General features: G+C 36.8%; 1 protein-coding gene across 1 annotated transcript in view; it reads right to left on the minus strand.

Moving 5' to 3' along the window:
• Window positions 1–7,449: 7,449 nt before the first annotated feature.
• AGTR1 (angiotensin II receptor type 1) overlaps window positions 7,450–14,098 on the minus strand; it is a 48,296-nt gene continuing 41,647 nt past the window's right edge. The window contains exon 3 of the mRNA XM_059391776.1: window positions 7,450–10,649. Within this exon, the coding sequence (XP_059247759.1) occupies window positions 9,521–10,600 (1,080 nt within the window). The 5' untranslated portion in view covers window positions 10,601–10,649 and the 3' untranslated portion in view covers window positions 7,450–9,520. The remainder of the gene's footprint in view (window positions 10,650–14,098) is intronic.

Here is a 14,098-nt window from a genome sequence, read left to right on the forward strand (position 1 = left end):
GAGCACTGAGGAGGATGTCCAACAGTGCTAAGATTATTCAAAGCATTAAGGCCATATATATAGTGATATTACATCTGTGTCTAGTTAAACAACCATGAGTTCCTCGTGACGCCAAATGGCTGATGCCAGTACAAATACAGCAAACCTGAAAGTAATTTATGGGCTGTGCTAGGGCAGCAAGGACCAGCAACTTTGACCCCAACCAAATTGTTCTTATTTGTTTAGCAAGCGTGTGGGAAGTCACGTAGGCGAGCGAACAAACCCTTTCTCAGTGCTACTCAACTTTTCCCGTCCTAAACCTTTTGTTAGGTTATTAGGACTTTAAAGGAGGCACAAGTCAGGGCCTGATTTGGTCCTTGTCTCAAGCCTTATTGCGGCCTCCCACAGTTCCCAACATTCATGAGTGAATTTAAAATACACATTTTGCACAAGCCTAATAGATTTGCATACTTAGCCCAAGAAATGACACTGCATTTTTAAAAAAAGATTTATGTATTTATTTTAGAAAGAGAGTGAGCAGGGGGTGCAGGGAGAGAGAGAATCTCAAGCTTATTACTCATTGGGCAGGGAGCCTGACTCAGGGCTCAATCCCATGACCCTGAGATGAAATCAAGAGTCAGACACTCAACTGACTGAGCCACCAAGGTGCCCTGACACTGCACTTTTTATTAGTTTTTCCATGAAATAGATTGTTTGGATGAAGTTCACATGCAGTACAATTTGATAAAGTTAGTGGAAGCACATAAAAGAGGGGGAAAAAGAGGGAAAGCAGGTAAATGAGGGGGGGGTCATAAAAATTGGAGACCAGATATTTTGTCTTTTACCACCATGCATGGCTGCTAATACATGCTGCTTGAATGGTGCTCTCCTCTTCCTTCTTGATCCCAAGGGTTCTCAACTTTGGCTTTAATGACATTTTTGGCTAGATAATTCTTTGTGGAACTGTCCTGTGCATTGTAGGACAATTAGCAGCATCTCCTCTACATGCAGGTGCCAGTTAGTAGCGCTTTCCTCACGCAAGTTGTGATAACCAGAAATGTTTCCACACATTGCCAAATATGCCCTGGAGCACAAACTCATTCCCAGTTGAGAATCACTGATCTATCTACCTCTATGCCCACTTTCCCATCATGATAGATTTCATCACTACTTTCTGATTCATCTTGGCTGCTGAAACTTCCATCTTGTTACGGTCATTTTCTCAGATTGTCACTGAATTGCATTGTTTTTTAATGTTTCACATATAACTACTGCTTTCTATCTGCCCTGCACTAGAAGCAAAAGGTGAGGTGGTGAACATGCGTTACCCGATCAGTTGCAACTCTCTTCTCATTTCTCACTGTTTTGACTACCAACCATTTTGAGGTGATTTTCTATGATGCTCCTAGAACTGTCTTCAGGCCTCATGGCTGTGATCTTTCACCTTTATCCTCCCATTTTCTGGGCATAGTTGTAATAAATCACACTTTTGTTTTCGTTATTCCAGGTATATTCTTCATCTAAATTTATTGCCAAATCTGAACTGTATACCTTAAAAGGAAATCTATCTCAGAATGTAATATAGTTTCTCCACAATGTTTTTTTCAAAAGTACATCATTCCATTAGGTTGTAAGAAGGTAAAATTTGACATGAAAATTATTTTAGGAATTTCCTTCCCCCTTCTATTTAGGAAATGCTATCTAAAATCTTGGGTGCAGAAAGGACCAGAGAGCACTGAACTAATTATTGTGATGGTTAGCAGTCATAGCCTGTTTATTGCTAGACTCAGTATAAGCTCATCCAAAATCAAATTACAATAAGTGTAAAATCCAGTGTTATGTTGTATAAGGTCAATTAGTACTTTTCATTAATGAGCCCAACTTTCAAGGACGAAGACTATTGAAATTCTAGCTTGTAACCAAGTTAAGTATGAGTTTAAGACAAAGTAAAATATTACTGACACTGATTTAATAAACAGATGTGGGCAATATTTTGGAAGTTACCTACATGACTCATATTTTGTGATGCCTTTCCCCCCCGCTTTTTTGGAGGGAGGCAACATAGTTTAATAAATAAGAGCACAGATTCTGAAGTCAAAATGCCTGGGTTAGCAGTTGCCAGTAATGTTATCTTGCATTGATTGTACAAAATCTTTAAGCCTCTTTTTGTCTCATTCAATAATAATTGAACTGATAAAACTGATCATTATGAGGATTAAATAATATAATACATATAAACAGAGAACTCTGTGACTGTCCTATGTAAGAATTTGAAAACTGGCAGCTGTAATTTAGATTTTGCTGAAGATTGGACTTTGGTAGATAAATTGTTGACAGGAAACCCATTCTTAACTGGCTTAAGAGAAAAGAGATCTAGAGAGTAATGCTAGCTTGTGGGACAGAATTTAATGCTAGACTGTGGCACAGTCTAGCCTTCCATATGTTGGCTTCATACATTGGCTTCATTCTTGGGATTCCAGTGAAAACTCCAGAAAGTTCTTGCATCTCCCTTTGGAATGACCAAATATTTGCAACTGCTCCTCACATCCACCTACAGTCTGTGTAAGAAAGAAAAAGAATTTTGTCTTGTAGCCCCTTTCAAAATCAGGAGAGTCACCTTCACTGGTTCCATTTAGTTTATGTGCCCATCCCATTGCAGTCAGGGGACTATGATGGGCAGATTTGGTTAGGTCTTGTCACATTCCATATTGGGTGTGTTGGCAATGGGTGTAGAGCTTTATCAGACTCTGGACTAAATGTGGGAAGTGGTGGGCACCAAATGGAAATAGGTGGCTGTTTCTGGAAGAAGGTGGAACAGACTCAAGGAGCAGCCATAAAGGTGATAACATCAGGGAAAAAGGTGCTTGTATTCCTTCCTTCCTTCCTTCCTTCCTTCCTTCCTTCCTTCCTTCCTCCCTTCCCCACTCCTCTCCTCTCCCATCCCTCTCTTCCTTCTTTTCTTTTTTCTCTTTCTTTTCTTTTCTTTTTCTTTCCTACTATCCACTTGTTATGTGAATGAATGAAAATCACATTTATATATTTGTAAAGGCATCAGATTATATGTTTGGGGACTCTCTTCTCTTTCTTGTTGTTGGCGCATGTCTCCAGTGATTAAAACTGAAGTACAGCTTTATAGTCTCTGCCTAATATACTTTTCTTTGTGTCCATTCAATACTACTCAGAAACTTGGCTGTAACAATATCTTCTAGGAGAATGCCAGATCAAAGCAGATCCAGATCTGGGGGCTTTTCCTTCACACAGTGTTGGCTGATTCATAACACCTCTGCTCAGAGATCTGCATGTATGATGTTTTCCTCTCTGCAATTAACTCCATAAGGGCTTCTTGCTATGGGCTAATCCCAGCCTGTGCTCGGCCATTTAGCAGAATTGAAGCTTATTTTGTGAAAATCATCATTTAACAACTGTGTGTGCTGGTATGGCATAGCAGAACTTCATCAGGCTTGGCAAGAATGTCCATGAAATACATCCCAACTCACTGGGAAGGTCAGCCAGGATTACTATTTTTCATCTTGTTCAGTTTTTTAAGGAAAGCTTATTAAGACCTGGAAAGAATGAAGAAATGGACTCAGGGACATATATGGCTCATCACCATTTTGATTTTGAAGCAGTTATGATAACAAACTGGCTTTTAATAGTTTCAAAATTAAGGGTACCTGGGTGGCTCAGTCAGTTAAGCATCAGACTCTTGATTTCAGGTCAGGTCATGATCTCAGGCTGGTGAGATTGAGCCCTGCATCAGGCTCCAGGCTCAGAAGGGAGTCTGCTTGAGATTCTCTCTCTCTCTCTCGCTCTCTCTCTTTCTCTCCTCTAAAATAAATAAATAAATCTTTAAAAAGTTTCAAAATGAACATTTATTCATCAAGTTTGCATCTTTTTGCACATAGATAACTATTTTCCTATTATACTGCTTGAAGGGCAAATCTCAGGTATTTAAACTCTTAGAGGGTTACTATACAAAGCTTATTTGTATATGTGTGACTTAGAATCAAATACTGTTAAAAGCTAAATTGCTCATTTTAACTTACTGTCTTTTGAAAAAAGACAGTAACCTAATTCTGGCTCTTTATGACTTTGAAAATTTATATTTGGACCTTATTTACCTCATTTGTCAAGTAAGGTAGGTCAGTTTACTGAATGAAGGTCTTGTTCATTGGATTTGGGCAGGGTAGGATGTGTTATTTGCAGGTTGAAGAGATTTGGAGAACATCCAGATCACAGAGAGAGAGGGGAATGTATTGGAGCTCTCAGGTGATACAGAGGACTCATTTCCATGTACCACCATTACATGGTCTAGATAATACTTATTATAAATTTTGGGCAACACAGAGTATTTTATCAGTATGCTACCTCAGGGAAAGAGCTCCATTTACAATAATTTTTAACAGTAGGTACTATCAGTAAGTTCCTTTAGTCCCATCCAACTATAAATTCTTTCATGTCTCCACACCTCTTCCCTTCTAATGCATTTACTACATTAGATATCCTAGTCTTCACCCTCTTGTAAGGAGACATTTGAAAGAGGGACAGTCAATATGATCCTTTATTAAGTTAGGGACCAAGTTATTTTGGAACCCAGATTGTTATCATCCCTGCTAGATGGCCAGTGAATGATGTATTAGCCACTATTAAAAGGAAGATCTTTTTTTTAAAATTGAAAAAAAATTAATTTTACTTATTTATTAACTGAAGTATAGTTGGCACACAACGTGACATTAGTTTCAAGTGTACAACATAGTGATTCAACAAGTCTACATGTTTTGCTATGCTTCACCACAGTGTAGTTACCATCTGTTACCATACATACTAATACAATACCATTGACTATATTCCCTATGCTATGCCTTTCATTCCCATGACTTATTCATTCCATAACTGGAAAACTATCTCCCATGCCCCTTCCCCCATTTTTCCCATCCCCTCACCTACTTCCCCTCTGGCAACCATCAGTTTTTTTCTCTGTATTTATGGGTCTGTTTTTTCTTTTTGTTTGTTTGTTGTTTTTTAGATTCCACATACAAGTGAAATTATATAGTGTTTGTCTTTCTTTGTTTGACTTATTTCCCATAGCATAATACCCTCTAGGTTCATCCATGTTGTTGCAAATAGCAACATTCACTCTTTTTTTAACAGTTGAGTAATATTCCATTCTAAATGTATATGTATATGTGTGTGTGTTTGTGTGTATGTGTGTATATCTATATGTGTGTGTGTGTGTATCACATCTTATTCATTCATTTATCAGTAGACACTTGGGTTGCTGCCATATCTTGGCTGTTGTAAATAATGCTGCCATAAACATAAATATATGGGTGCATTTATCTTTTCAAATTAATGTTTTTGTTTTTTTTGTTGAATTAGTGGATCATACGATACTTTTATTTTTAATTTTTTGAGGATTCTCCCTACTGTTTTCATCAGTGACTGAACCAATTTACATGCCCATCAGTAGTGCATAAGGACTCCTTTTTTCCCCACATTCTTGTTAACATTTGTTATTTCTTGTCTTTTTGATTCTAGCCATTCTGATAGCATAAGGTGATCTGTCATTGTGGTTTTGATTTGCATTTCCCTAATGATTACTGATGTTGAGTATCTTTTCATGTGTCTATTGGCCATCAGAGAGGAAATTCTTATTGGTCAAGTGGGAAGGAACACATGTAGTTATTACACTATAGGTCATTATATTCTGTTCCTTGATTAAAGACATGGATTCTGAAGTATGACATGGGCATCAGACACAGGTAAAATCAAGGACTCAAGCATCTCAGGGCTTTTTGCCTTTTAACTTCATTCTCACCGAGGACATGGTTGCTAATAGAATCCAGGCTTACGTTTTACAACTTCCAGCATTGGGGAAGGGCCAGCTGTTCTTCAGTATTTGTTTGAAAGATGCTTAGGGGAAAAAAAATCTTTTATTGGTTCACTTCAAGCCTCGACCAATTAACTGTGGCCTGTGGATAGGATTAGGTAGGAAAATGGCTCATTCTGCGGTGGTCCTGTCCTTGGGTGAGGTAGGGAAATTCCTATGTGAAGGAGAACTGCGTAGATAGTTCCACAGGTGTTCACTATACAAATATATCAGACAATAGTGGATATAGTTACAGATGTCATATTTTAACTGATTCAGTAAAATTTTTAAATTTGAAAAATCTGACCCTTTAACCATTAGCTCTGATGTTCTACCTCTTCCATTTTCTTATCCTGTTACATTTATTTTTCAGTCTCATCAAAGCCTCCAGTGTGGTTCTAGAGATCTTTTCTCTCCCATCATGAAGCCTTAAATATATAAAAATCAAAGTTGAATCTTGCCCCATACCATTGTCTGCTGTTTATAACTTGCTTCCCTCCTTAATATTTAGGTTCTGTCTTGCTGTGGTTATTCTGGATCCAGTGGATACACGTGATCCTGGGGACCTAAACCCCCATATGTATCTCATTTGTGAGGGTTGCACCCTGAGCACTGAGACAGTGTATGGTTGCCTCCATGCTTCTGTTCATTTCTCGGTCTCATCTGTTTCTGATTTACTTTCTTCTCTATCCTTGGGAAATCATCTTTCACACAATAGCCAAAATTCCCTGGGACTCATTTTCTTCACTCACTTCACTTTTGTGATTTGTCTGAATCTGTTTTTGCTTCTCTGGTTCCCTAGATTGGTATATTCTGTTGAGGGGGGGGGGGGAAGTCCCAGTATATAGAGTTATAAAACTGAGAATCGGTAGTATCAGATCTCTGTGAGCCTTTCTATGGCTTGCCGATCAGGCTGCTTCTTGCTTGGCTCTCTTTCATACTGCCCACAGCAGCTGATTGAAATGTTTACCACTGGAATGCATATTGGGATGATTTGGCACCTATATTCTTATGGTAAATACTCCTTTCACCATAAATTTTAAAAATAATCCAAAAAATATGGAGTTCCCCTAACCTCTGATGATGTCCATGAAGAATAAATTATGGCATCTCATCTTGACATTTTGGTAAGTAGAGTCTACAATATTAAGTTGGTCTTACTGAAAAAACAATATTAATCATTGAAGTTACCAATGTCCATTTCACAAAATGGGATTGGGAAAAAAATCACAATAATATGATTTGATTAAATTAAAATGAAAACAAGGCTTGGAACATGTTATTCATGCCATCTAATAAATACAGATGAGAAGGAGGGTATCTAAATTACAATTATCTGCCAGAAAGCTTAACAACTGTAACTTACCAAATGGTTTGGAAAATTTGAAGTACTTGTAATCATTTAGATTAAGATGACTATTGAATAAAAAAATGAACAGGTTATACATTTGACTTGGAGGGAATTCAAATAGGATAAGTTTGCACTATAATTTGGAATAAGAATTTTTTTTAGAGGTGATACTTTGTGAAAATAGTAACAGAACTTAGGAGTTAGTGGCTGGTATTATATTAGTGAAATTCAAAACAATGTAAAAGGAAGATAATATAAGACATATGTAACCACATTTATTATCAAATAAATTCTGTATCCTTGGGAATGTGAGTGTAATAGGCTGCTTTGTGGAGATTCTGTCCAGCCCACCAACAGCTCTCTGAATGCCCGCTCCATAGCTTCCATTGACTATTTCATACATCACCTCCATCTTTTACCACTGTTGATTGAGTCAGATGATCACATCAGCCTGCTCCATGTGGACTTCCAAGCCAGTGAATCCTCTAGGGAGAAAAATGAGGCAACTGCCTAAGGGGCGCAGAAATACTACAGTACTTTCTTTAGGGCATGTGCATCCCAGTTCTTGCATGCTGTACCTGGATTACAGTAAAATTTCCTTTTTGTTTAAATCTAGTAAATATTCCATGCTGCTGGGACTGTGGTGAGATATGTTCATACATAGTTGGTAGTATTAGAAATTGTTCTAAGTTTTCTGGAAAATATTTGGTAATATGTATTAAGAGTATTAAAAATATTTTTATCTGTATGCTCAGTTGTACCATTTCTAGAACTGCATTGAGAAATTTATCAGATTCAGTACTTGAACATTTATCACAGTGCAATTTATTATACTGAAAAATCAAAAAAAGCTAACTGTCCCAGTTTCAGGATTAGCTAACTCTATCAGAATGTATTTGTATTTTGTAATGTTATTCAATTATTAAAATGTTTTAGAAAAATATTTAATGGTGTAGCAAGCTAACAAGCTATTACATTAAGTGAAAAATCTGTATACAAAGTACTATACATATTCTGACTCAAATATCATGATTTGTATATGTATGTATGTATGTATAATGAATACAAAAAAAGTAGAAGAAAATGTACCCAAATGTTTAAAATGGCAATTTTTAAGCAGGAGAACTAAATAAAACTTATTTTTATGCTTTCCTACATCTTTGTGTCCTACAATGATCACATGTGTAATTAGGAAAGTCCTATTATTAAAAAAATTATGTATAAAATAATGTTTTATTTTAGTGTTAAAGAAATGAGTTTTTTTTTTCCTTTGTTGCATGAAAAACTTTGAAAAACTCAAAAGGGTGTATTATATGCTGGACTAAGATGGAATAAAATGTAATATTTTCCTTTTCAATGGCAGAATATAGAATCTATAAGCAATAGCATTAAACTATTATATTAAAGTTGTATTAAAGTTTAAATTGAAATGTGTTCGTAGTTATATTTTAAAAATAAATCAGTATCCATTATAAGTAATGAAGATTAAATACATTACAATAAAATTATTTTAATGTAAATATGTTTGCCAGATTTTAATCAAGTAACAACAGTTTAGAGATATGGTTATACAGATATAACATATATTTTTTCTAAATGTAAGGCATACTTTATGATATATAATCTTTTTACCACAAATTTATATACTTCTCAGATATGAAACAAAACTGATATGACTAGGAAGACACTACTACTTGGGTTATATCTCACTTTTTAGTATCTATATACAAATAAACCTATTAGCTGGCATATTTTGGCAGTGTGAATCAATGACATTAGTTGAATTTCACAAAAGTTTCTGAAACTTGACGATTACTGCTTAGCAGGTCTATGTACAAAATGTGCAGTAGCAGGTACAAGTGGGTCAGAGTTGCTAATAGGTAAATAGGAACAAAAGCTTTACTGCCCTTTGGAAATTGGGCAGAGCCGTCTTGAGCTCTGATCCCCTGTTTCCCCTCTCAGGGTTTAACATATTCCAAATACCTTTATGTGGAAATGAAAAATAGCAGAAAAAGGAGACTGGGGAGATGGCATTTCTGCCAGTAAAATTTTTCCAATCAACACATTCATCCAGTTTCGGACATCATTCTTTGAGTGGCCCTCATCTATCTAATGCAAAATCTGGCTTTGCTTTGTTTTGCTGCACAGGGAAAGAAAAGCTTTTGTTCAGAGCTTTGGAATGGTTCGTTGAGACCATAAAACCTTTTTCTTCTTAAATTCTGAGAAGTAGCTAATGTTCATTTGGTAGTGAAGTGCTGTAGAGGAATGTTTTTCTTGCTCCTTCTTTCACAAGATTACTTCACTGACAGGTTTCAAGTGTGTCACTCAACTTCAACACATGAGGCAGACTTCTTGGTGGATGCATTTCCATGATCTGAGGGGCGGTAGGAGAGTGTGCTCATTTTTGTTGATAGGCTTGAGTGGGATTTGGCCTTTGGGGGGATATATTTCAGAAGCTGGAGAAAATATTTTTTAAATTTCTTCCCCAGAAAGCCGTAAAACAGAGGGTTCAGGCAGTTGTTAAAATAAGCTATGCAAATTGTGATAGGCATGGCGGTGTCAACAATATCTGCAATTTTACAGTCATGTATGATGCCCAGCTGGATCAATACATCCAGAAAAGTGAATATTTGGTGGGGAACCCAGGAAAAGAAAAAGAAAAGCACAATTGCCATAATTATTTTGAAAATATCATCATTTCTTGGCTTGTTCTTCTGAATCTCATAAGCCCTCTTTAGCGTCTTCCAAATAAGAGTGTAACTTGTAAGAATGATCAGAAAAGGAAACAAGAAACCCAGTATATTCTTGGTTAGGCCCAGTCCAATGGGGAGGGTTGAATTTTGGGATTCATAATGGAAAGCACAAACTGTGATATTGGTATTCTCGATGAAAAATACGTTTCGGTGGATTATAGTTGGCAAACTGGCCAAGCCAGCCAGCAGCCAGATAATGATGCAGGTGACTTTGGCCATAAGCATTGTGCGCCGAAGGCGGGACTTCATTGGGTGAACAATAGCTAGGTAACGATCAATGCTTAGACATGTAAGTAGAAACACACTGGCATAGAGGTTGAAACTGACACTGGCTGAAGCAATCTTACATAGGTAATTGCCAAAGGGCCAGCGGTATTCCATAGCAGTGTAGACAGCCCACAATGGCAAGGTCAGTAAAAAGCATAAATCAGCCAATGCTAAATTCAGAAGAAAAACACTGGCCACAGTCTTCAGTTTCATGTAAAAGTAAATGACAATCACTACCAAGCTGTTTCCAAATATTCCAACCACAAAGATGATACTGTATAAAGTAGGGATCATGACAAATATGTAATTGTGCCTTCCAGCTTTGGGACAGTCATCTTGTATTCTTTTAATACCATCTTCAGTGGAAGAGTTGAGAATCATTTTGATCTCTTGGGTTATTAATTAGTCTTAGACACTAGGCCAGATGCACCTAAAGAAAATAAAAATGAAGAGGTAAAAAAAATTGAACTTTCAGTTATAAACATAGTTTTATTTTTCAATAATAAATACTGTAACTCAACTTTAGTCTTAGGAAAAAATAGATCATATTTTTTGGAGAAAAACTGAACCAAGAAAGTCTAATTTACACATTGAATCAGTTTTTCGAATTGCTTTTCTAGAAAGTGATAAATATCTTCCAGATAAATACCCTCCAGACAAAAATGCAAAGGACCTAGGTAAGTTTATTCACACTCTGAATAAACTTACCTAGGTCCTTTGCATTTTTTCTAGAAGTAAATCCTAGCTTCCAAATTAATTAAAACTCCTAATCTAAATCTCAGAAAATAACACTGAATTAAATTAGTTATTGAGGAAGACTTGAGTTTTTCCAGAGGTAGATAAGGCTAATTAATTTGTCTTTAACCTTAGAAATGTGACACATCTGTACCTTATTAATCAAACCATTTCTTTCATTTCACAATCTTTACTTAAATATAAACCTTATTAGCATCCTCCCTGAAGTTGTCAGAATAGCTGCCTCTAGGTTATGGAGGAAATTGGTCATTGTGGGAACTGATTTAGGAAGGGATAAGGGGGAAGGCTCAAACCTTTGTGGAAAAGTATTCTTCTCATGGTTTCCCAGGCCACTTCAGGCAATACCCACTTTATTTTTTAACTTCAAACTCAGTCTAGCACAAGAGACTGAATCTTCTAACTTATGTGCTTGCCAGCCATTTCTGGAGTGAACTCTGAGGTTAACCATCTGTATAACAAGAATGTCAAGTGAGCAGAATAGGCCAGGATTATCAATAAAACATGTCTTTCATGGGGGCTTAAGATAGTAGCAGTTCTTTAGGATTTTCAGAAGACTCAGATGCTCAGGAATGAGCTCCATAAAGACTTCTGCAAATATTTGCTTCAATAATTTACACAATAAGTAATCAAGCTATTCATTTATGTGATTTAGAAAATCAATATATTCTGCCCTAGCAGAGTCCATCAGAAAACCCATAGGAGGAAGGCTGAGGATGCCATGAAGGTAGTAACATCACACCATGTGGCACGGGCACTCTCTGAGGTAAAAGCTCAGCATCCGGCACAGGTGATGCTCACTGGGTGGGGAAAGGGTTCTGAGTAAAGATCCTGTGGCTACATCAGGAGCAGGTCCCTAGAAGAGCATGGCTGTACTTTCCTGCTGTAGCAAAGTATCCTGGACAAAATAAGATACTACTAATCTTCCCAGGATAGCTGTGCTTGGCATTCAGAAGAGCTGGACAAATATAAACACCTAGTGTTCATCTTGGTGTAAAGTCGTGCTGTGATAGGGATGAGACTCAAGTAGCCAGATCTTAAGAGAACACTAGGAAGAAAGAGTTTCTTAAGTGGCCTCTTTGCGTCTCCCAAGAGGTAGTTATTCTTATCCAAGGTTTTGGTTTCATGTCCCCATTATCTCCTCCTTTTATACTCAGTCTTACATAATTGAAAATTTTTTTCTTCTCTTTTCGTTCATGGGAGCATTAGTATCCACAGACAAGCAAATGTCACATCCTCTGTGGAGCCCTTCTGACTTATCTGGGCAATTGGATGTTTCATTTTCTAAGCCACTTTGGCACTTGGGATGCAGGAATTGGCACTATATTATAATTGTCTGTTGACCTGTCTTCTCCACTGGTAGGTCAGCTTTTTGACGGTAGGGCCTGTTTCAAATAATCTTGTTTATTGATGGAGGCCCCAGCCTATTCCAGGGGACAGACGATAAATAATGCAGCCAGAGGACACAAGAATGAGTAAATAGCATATAGCTTAAAAGCTATGAGTATAGCATATTGAGACTGGTTTCTACGGGGTTAAAGAAGTAATTTACATTTTGTTCCTGAAATGATCTTATGTTAACCTGGGTCTCACTTTGGATAAAAAATCAAAACCAAAAGCAAAACCAAACCGAACAGACCAAAAAAAAAAAAAAAATCCTCAGTACTTTTAGAAATATGTGGTTTCTAAAACAGAAGATGATGAAAAGAAGGGATAAATATAATGGAAACTAGGGCTAGTCTCTCAGGGAGATATGACCTATTTCTTCCTCACCCAGAAGGATTTCCCTATATTTTGCTGATTTTTCAGTTTATTTTATTAAAGTTACTGAAATTATGCCAGTTTAGAAGTATGCATTCCTTTAGGTAAACAACTATTCTCTATTAAAAATTAAATGCTTCATAAAAGATTTATGGGCTAGCAGTCATTTACGCCTTAATGTGTATTAATTGACTTATTTGTTCTTTTAACATCTGGTTAAGATCAGTTGGATTTTGCTTAGGAAAAAAGTGAAAATGTCAAGGTTAAAGGATCTCAAAGATTAAAAAGCAGCCTGGGCGAACTCCATAACTGAAAACTAGGACAGAGGTAAATATTTGTTTCAGCTTTGCCATAAGGGCACTAACAGATAGGAAGGAATAAACTTAATATTTTAGAATCCCTTGGGTGCCATGAGCTTGGGTGCTTGAAAGTAGGGAGGAAATTTTCCTCTTTCTCTTCTTTCTTTCTTGACCCTAACTCTAAGAATACACGTCTCAGGCTGGTTCCATTAATACTGTGTCTGGAATGAGTAGAATTTTATTGATTAGTCTGGAACTATAAACATCATTTATTAAAGAATTTCTATGGGAAAAAGTTTGCACTTTGGACTCCAATTGGACTTCAATTCCTTCACAATGAGGTTGGTTTCTTTTTCAGTTCCCACTGATCCATATTGATTAATATTTAGTATATAGAAGCCTGCTCTGGACAACTAGGGAAACATACCTGGATATTTTAGTAGGAAATTTATCATTAATTAATTAATTAATTGTTAGAGATTTTATTTATTTGTCAGAGAGAGAGAGAGTGCATAAGCAGGGGGAGGAACATGCAGAGGGAGAGGCAGGCTCCCCACTGAGCAAGGAGCCCAATGCAGGACTCTATCCCAGAACCCTTGGATCATGACCTGAGCCAAAGGCAGATGTTTAACTGACTGAAATTTCCAGGCGTTCCAGACATTTATCATTTAAATGTGTATATCACTTGAGAAACTCCAGACATCACATCGAGTATACTAATTAGAAGAACATTTTACATAAATATTTATGTAAGTAATGACCAAGACTTCCTGTCCGGTAAGGAAACAAATTTTCTCGTATTTGAGGGGATCAGAAAGAGGAGAGGAATTTTAGATGATAGAAACAGTGGGAGCAAGCACAGGGAAGCACAAATGCAAATAGTGTGTTCAGTGGGCAGTCATCCACTTATCATATATTCACTGAACACCTACTATGTGTTGGAGTTACAGATGCAAAGTGAAAAAGTTCATATTCTCTTTTCAGGCATTTGAGTCTACCAGTGGGGGCAGCCAAAAGCTTTAAAGACAAAATTATCTCCAGTGCTGAATACTATACCATAACAGGG

The sequence above is a fragment of the Mustela nigripes genome, chromosome 2 (assembly GCF_022355385.1).
Source record: "Mustela nigripes isolate SB6536 chromosome 2, MUSNIG.SB6536, whole genome shotgun sequence".
Taxonomy (NCBI): domain Eukaryota; kingdom Metazoa; phylum Chordata; class Mammalia; order Carnivora; family Mustelidae; genus Mustela; species Mustela nigripes.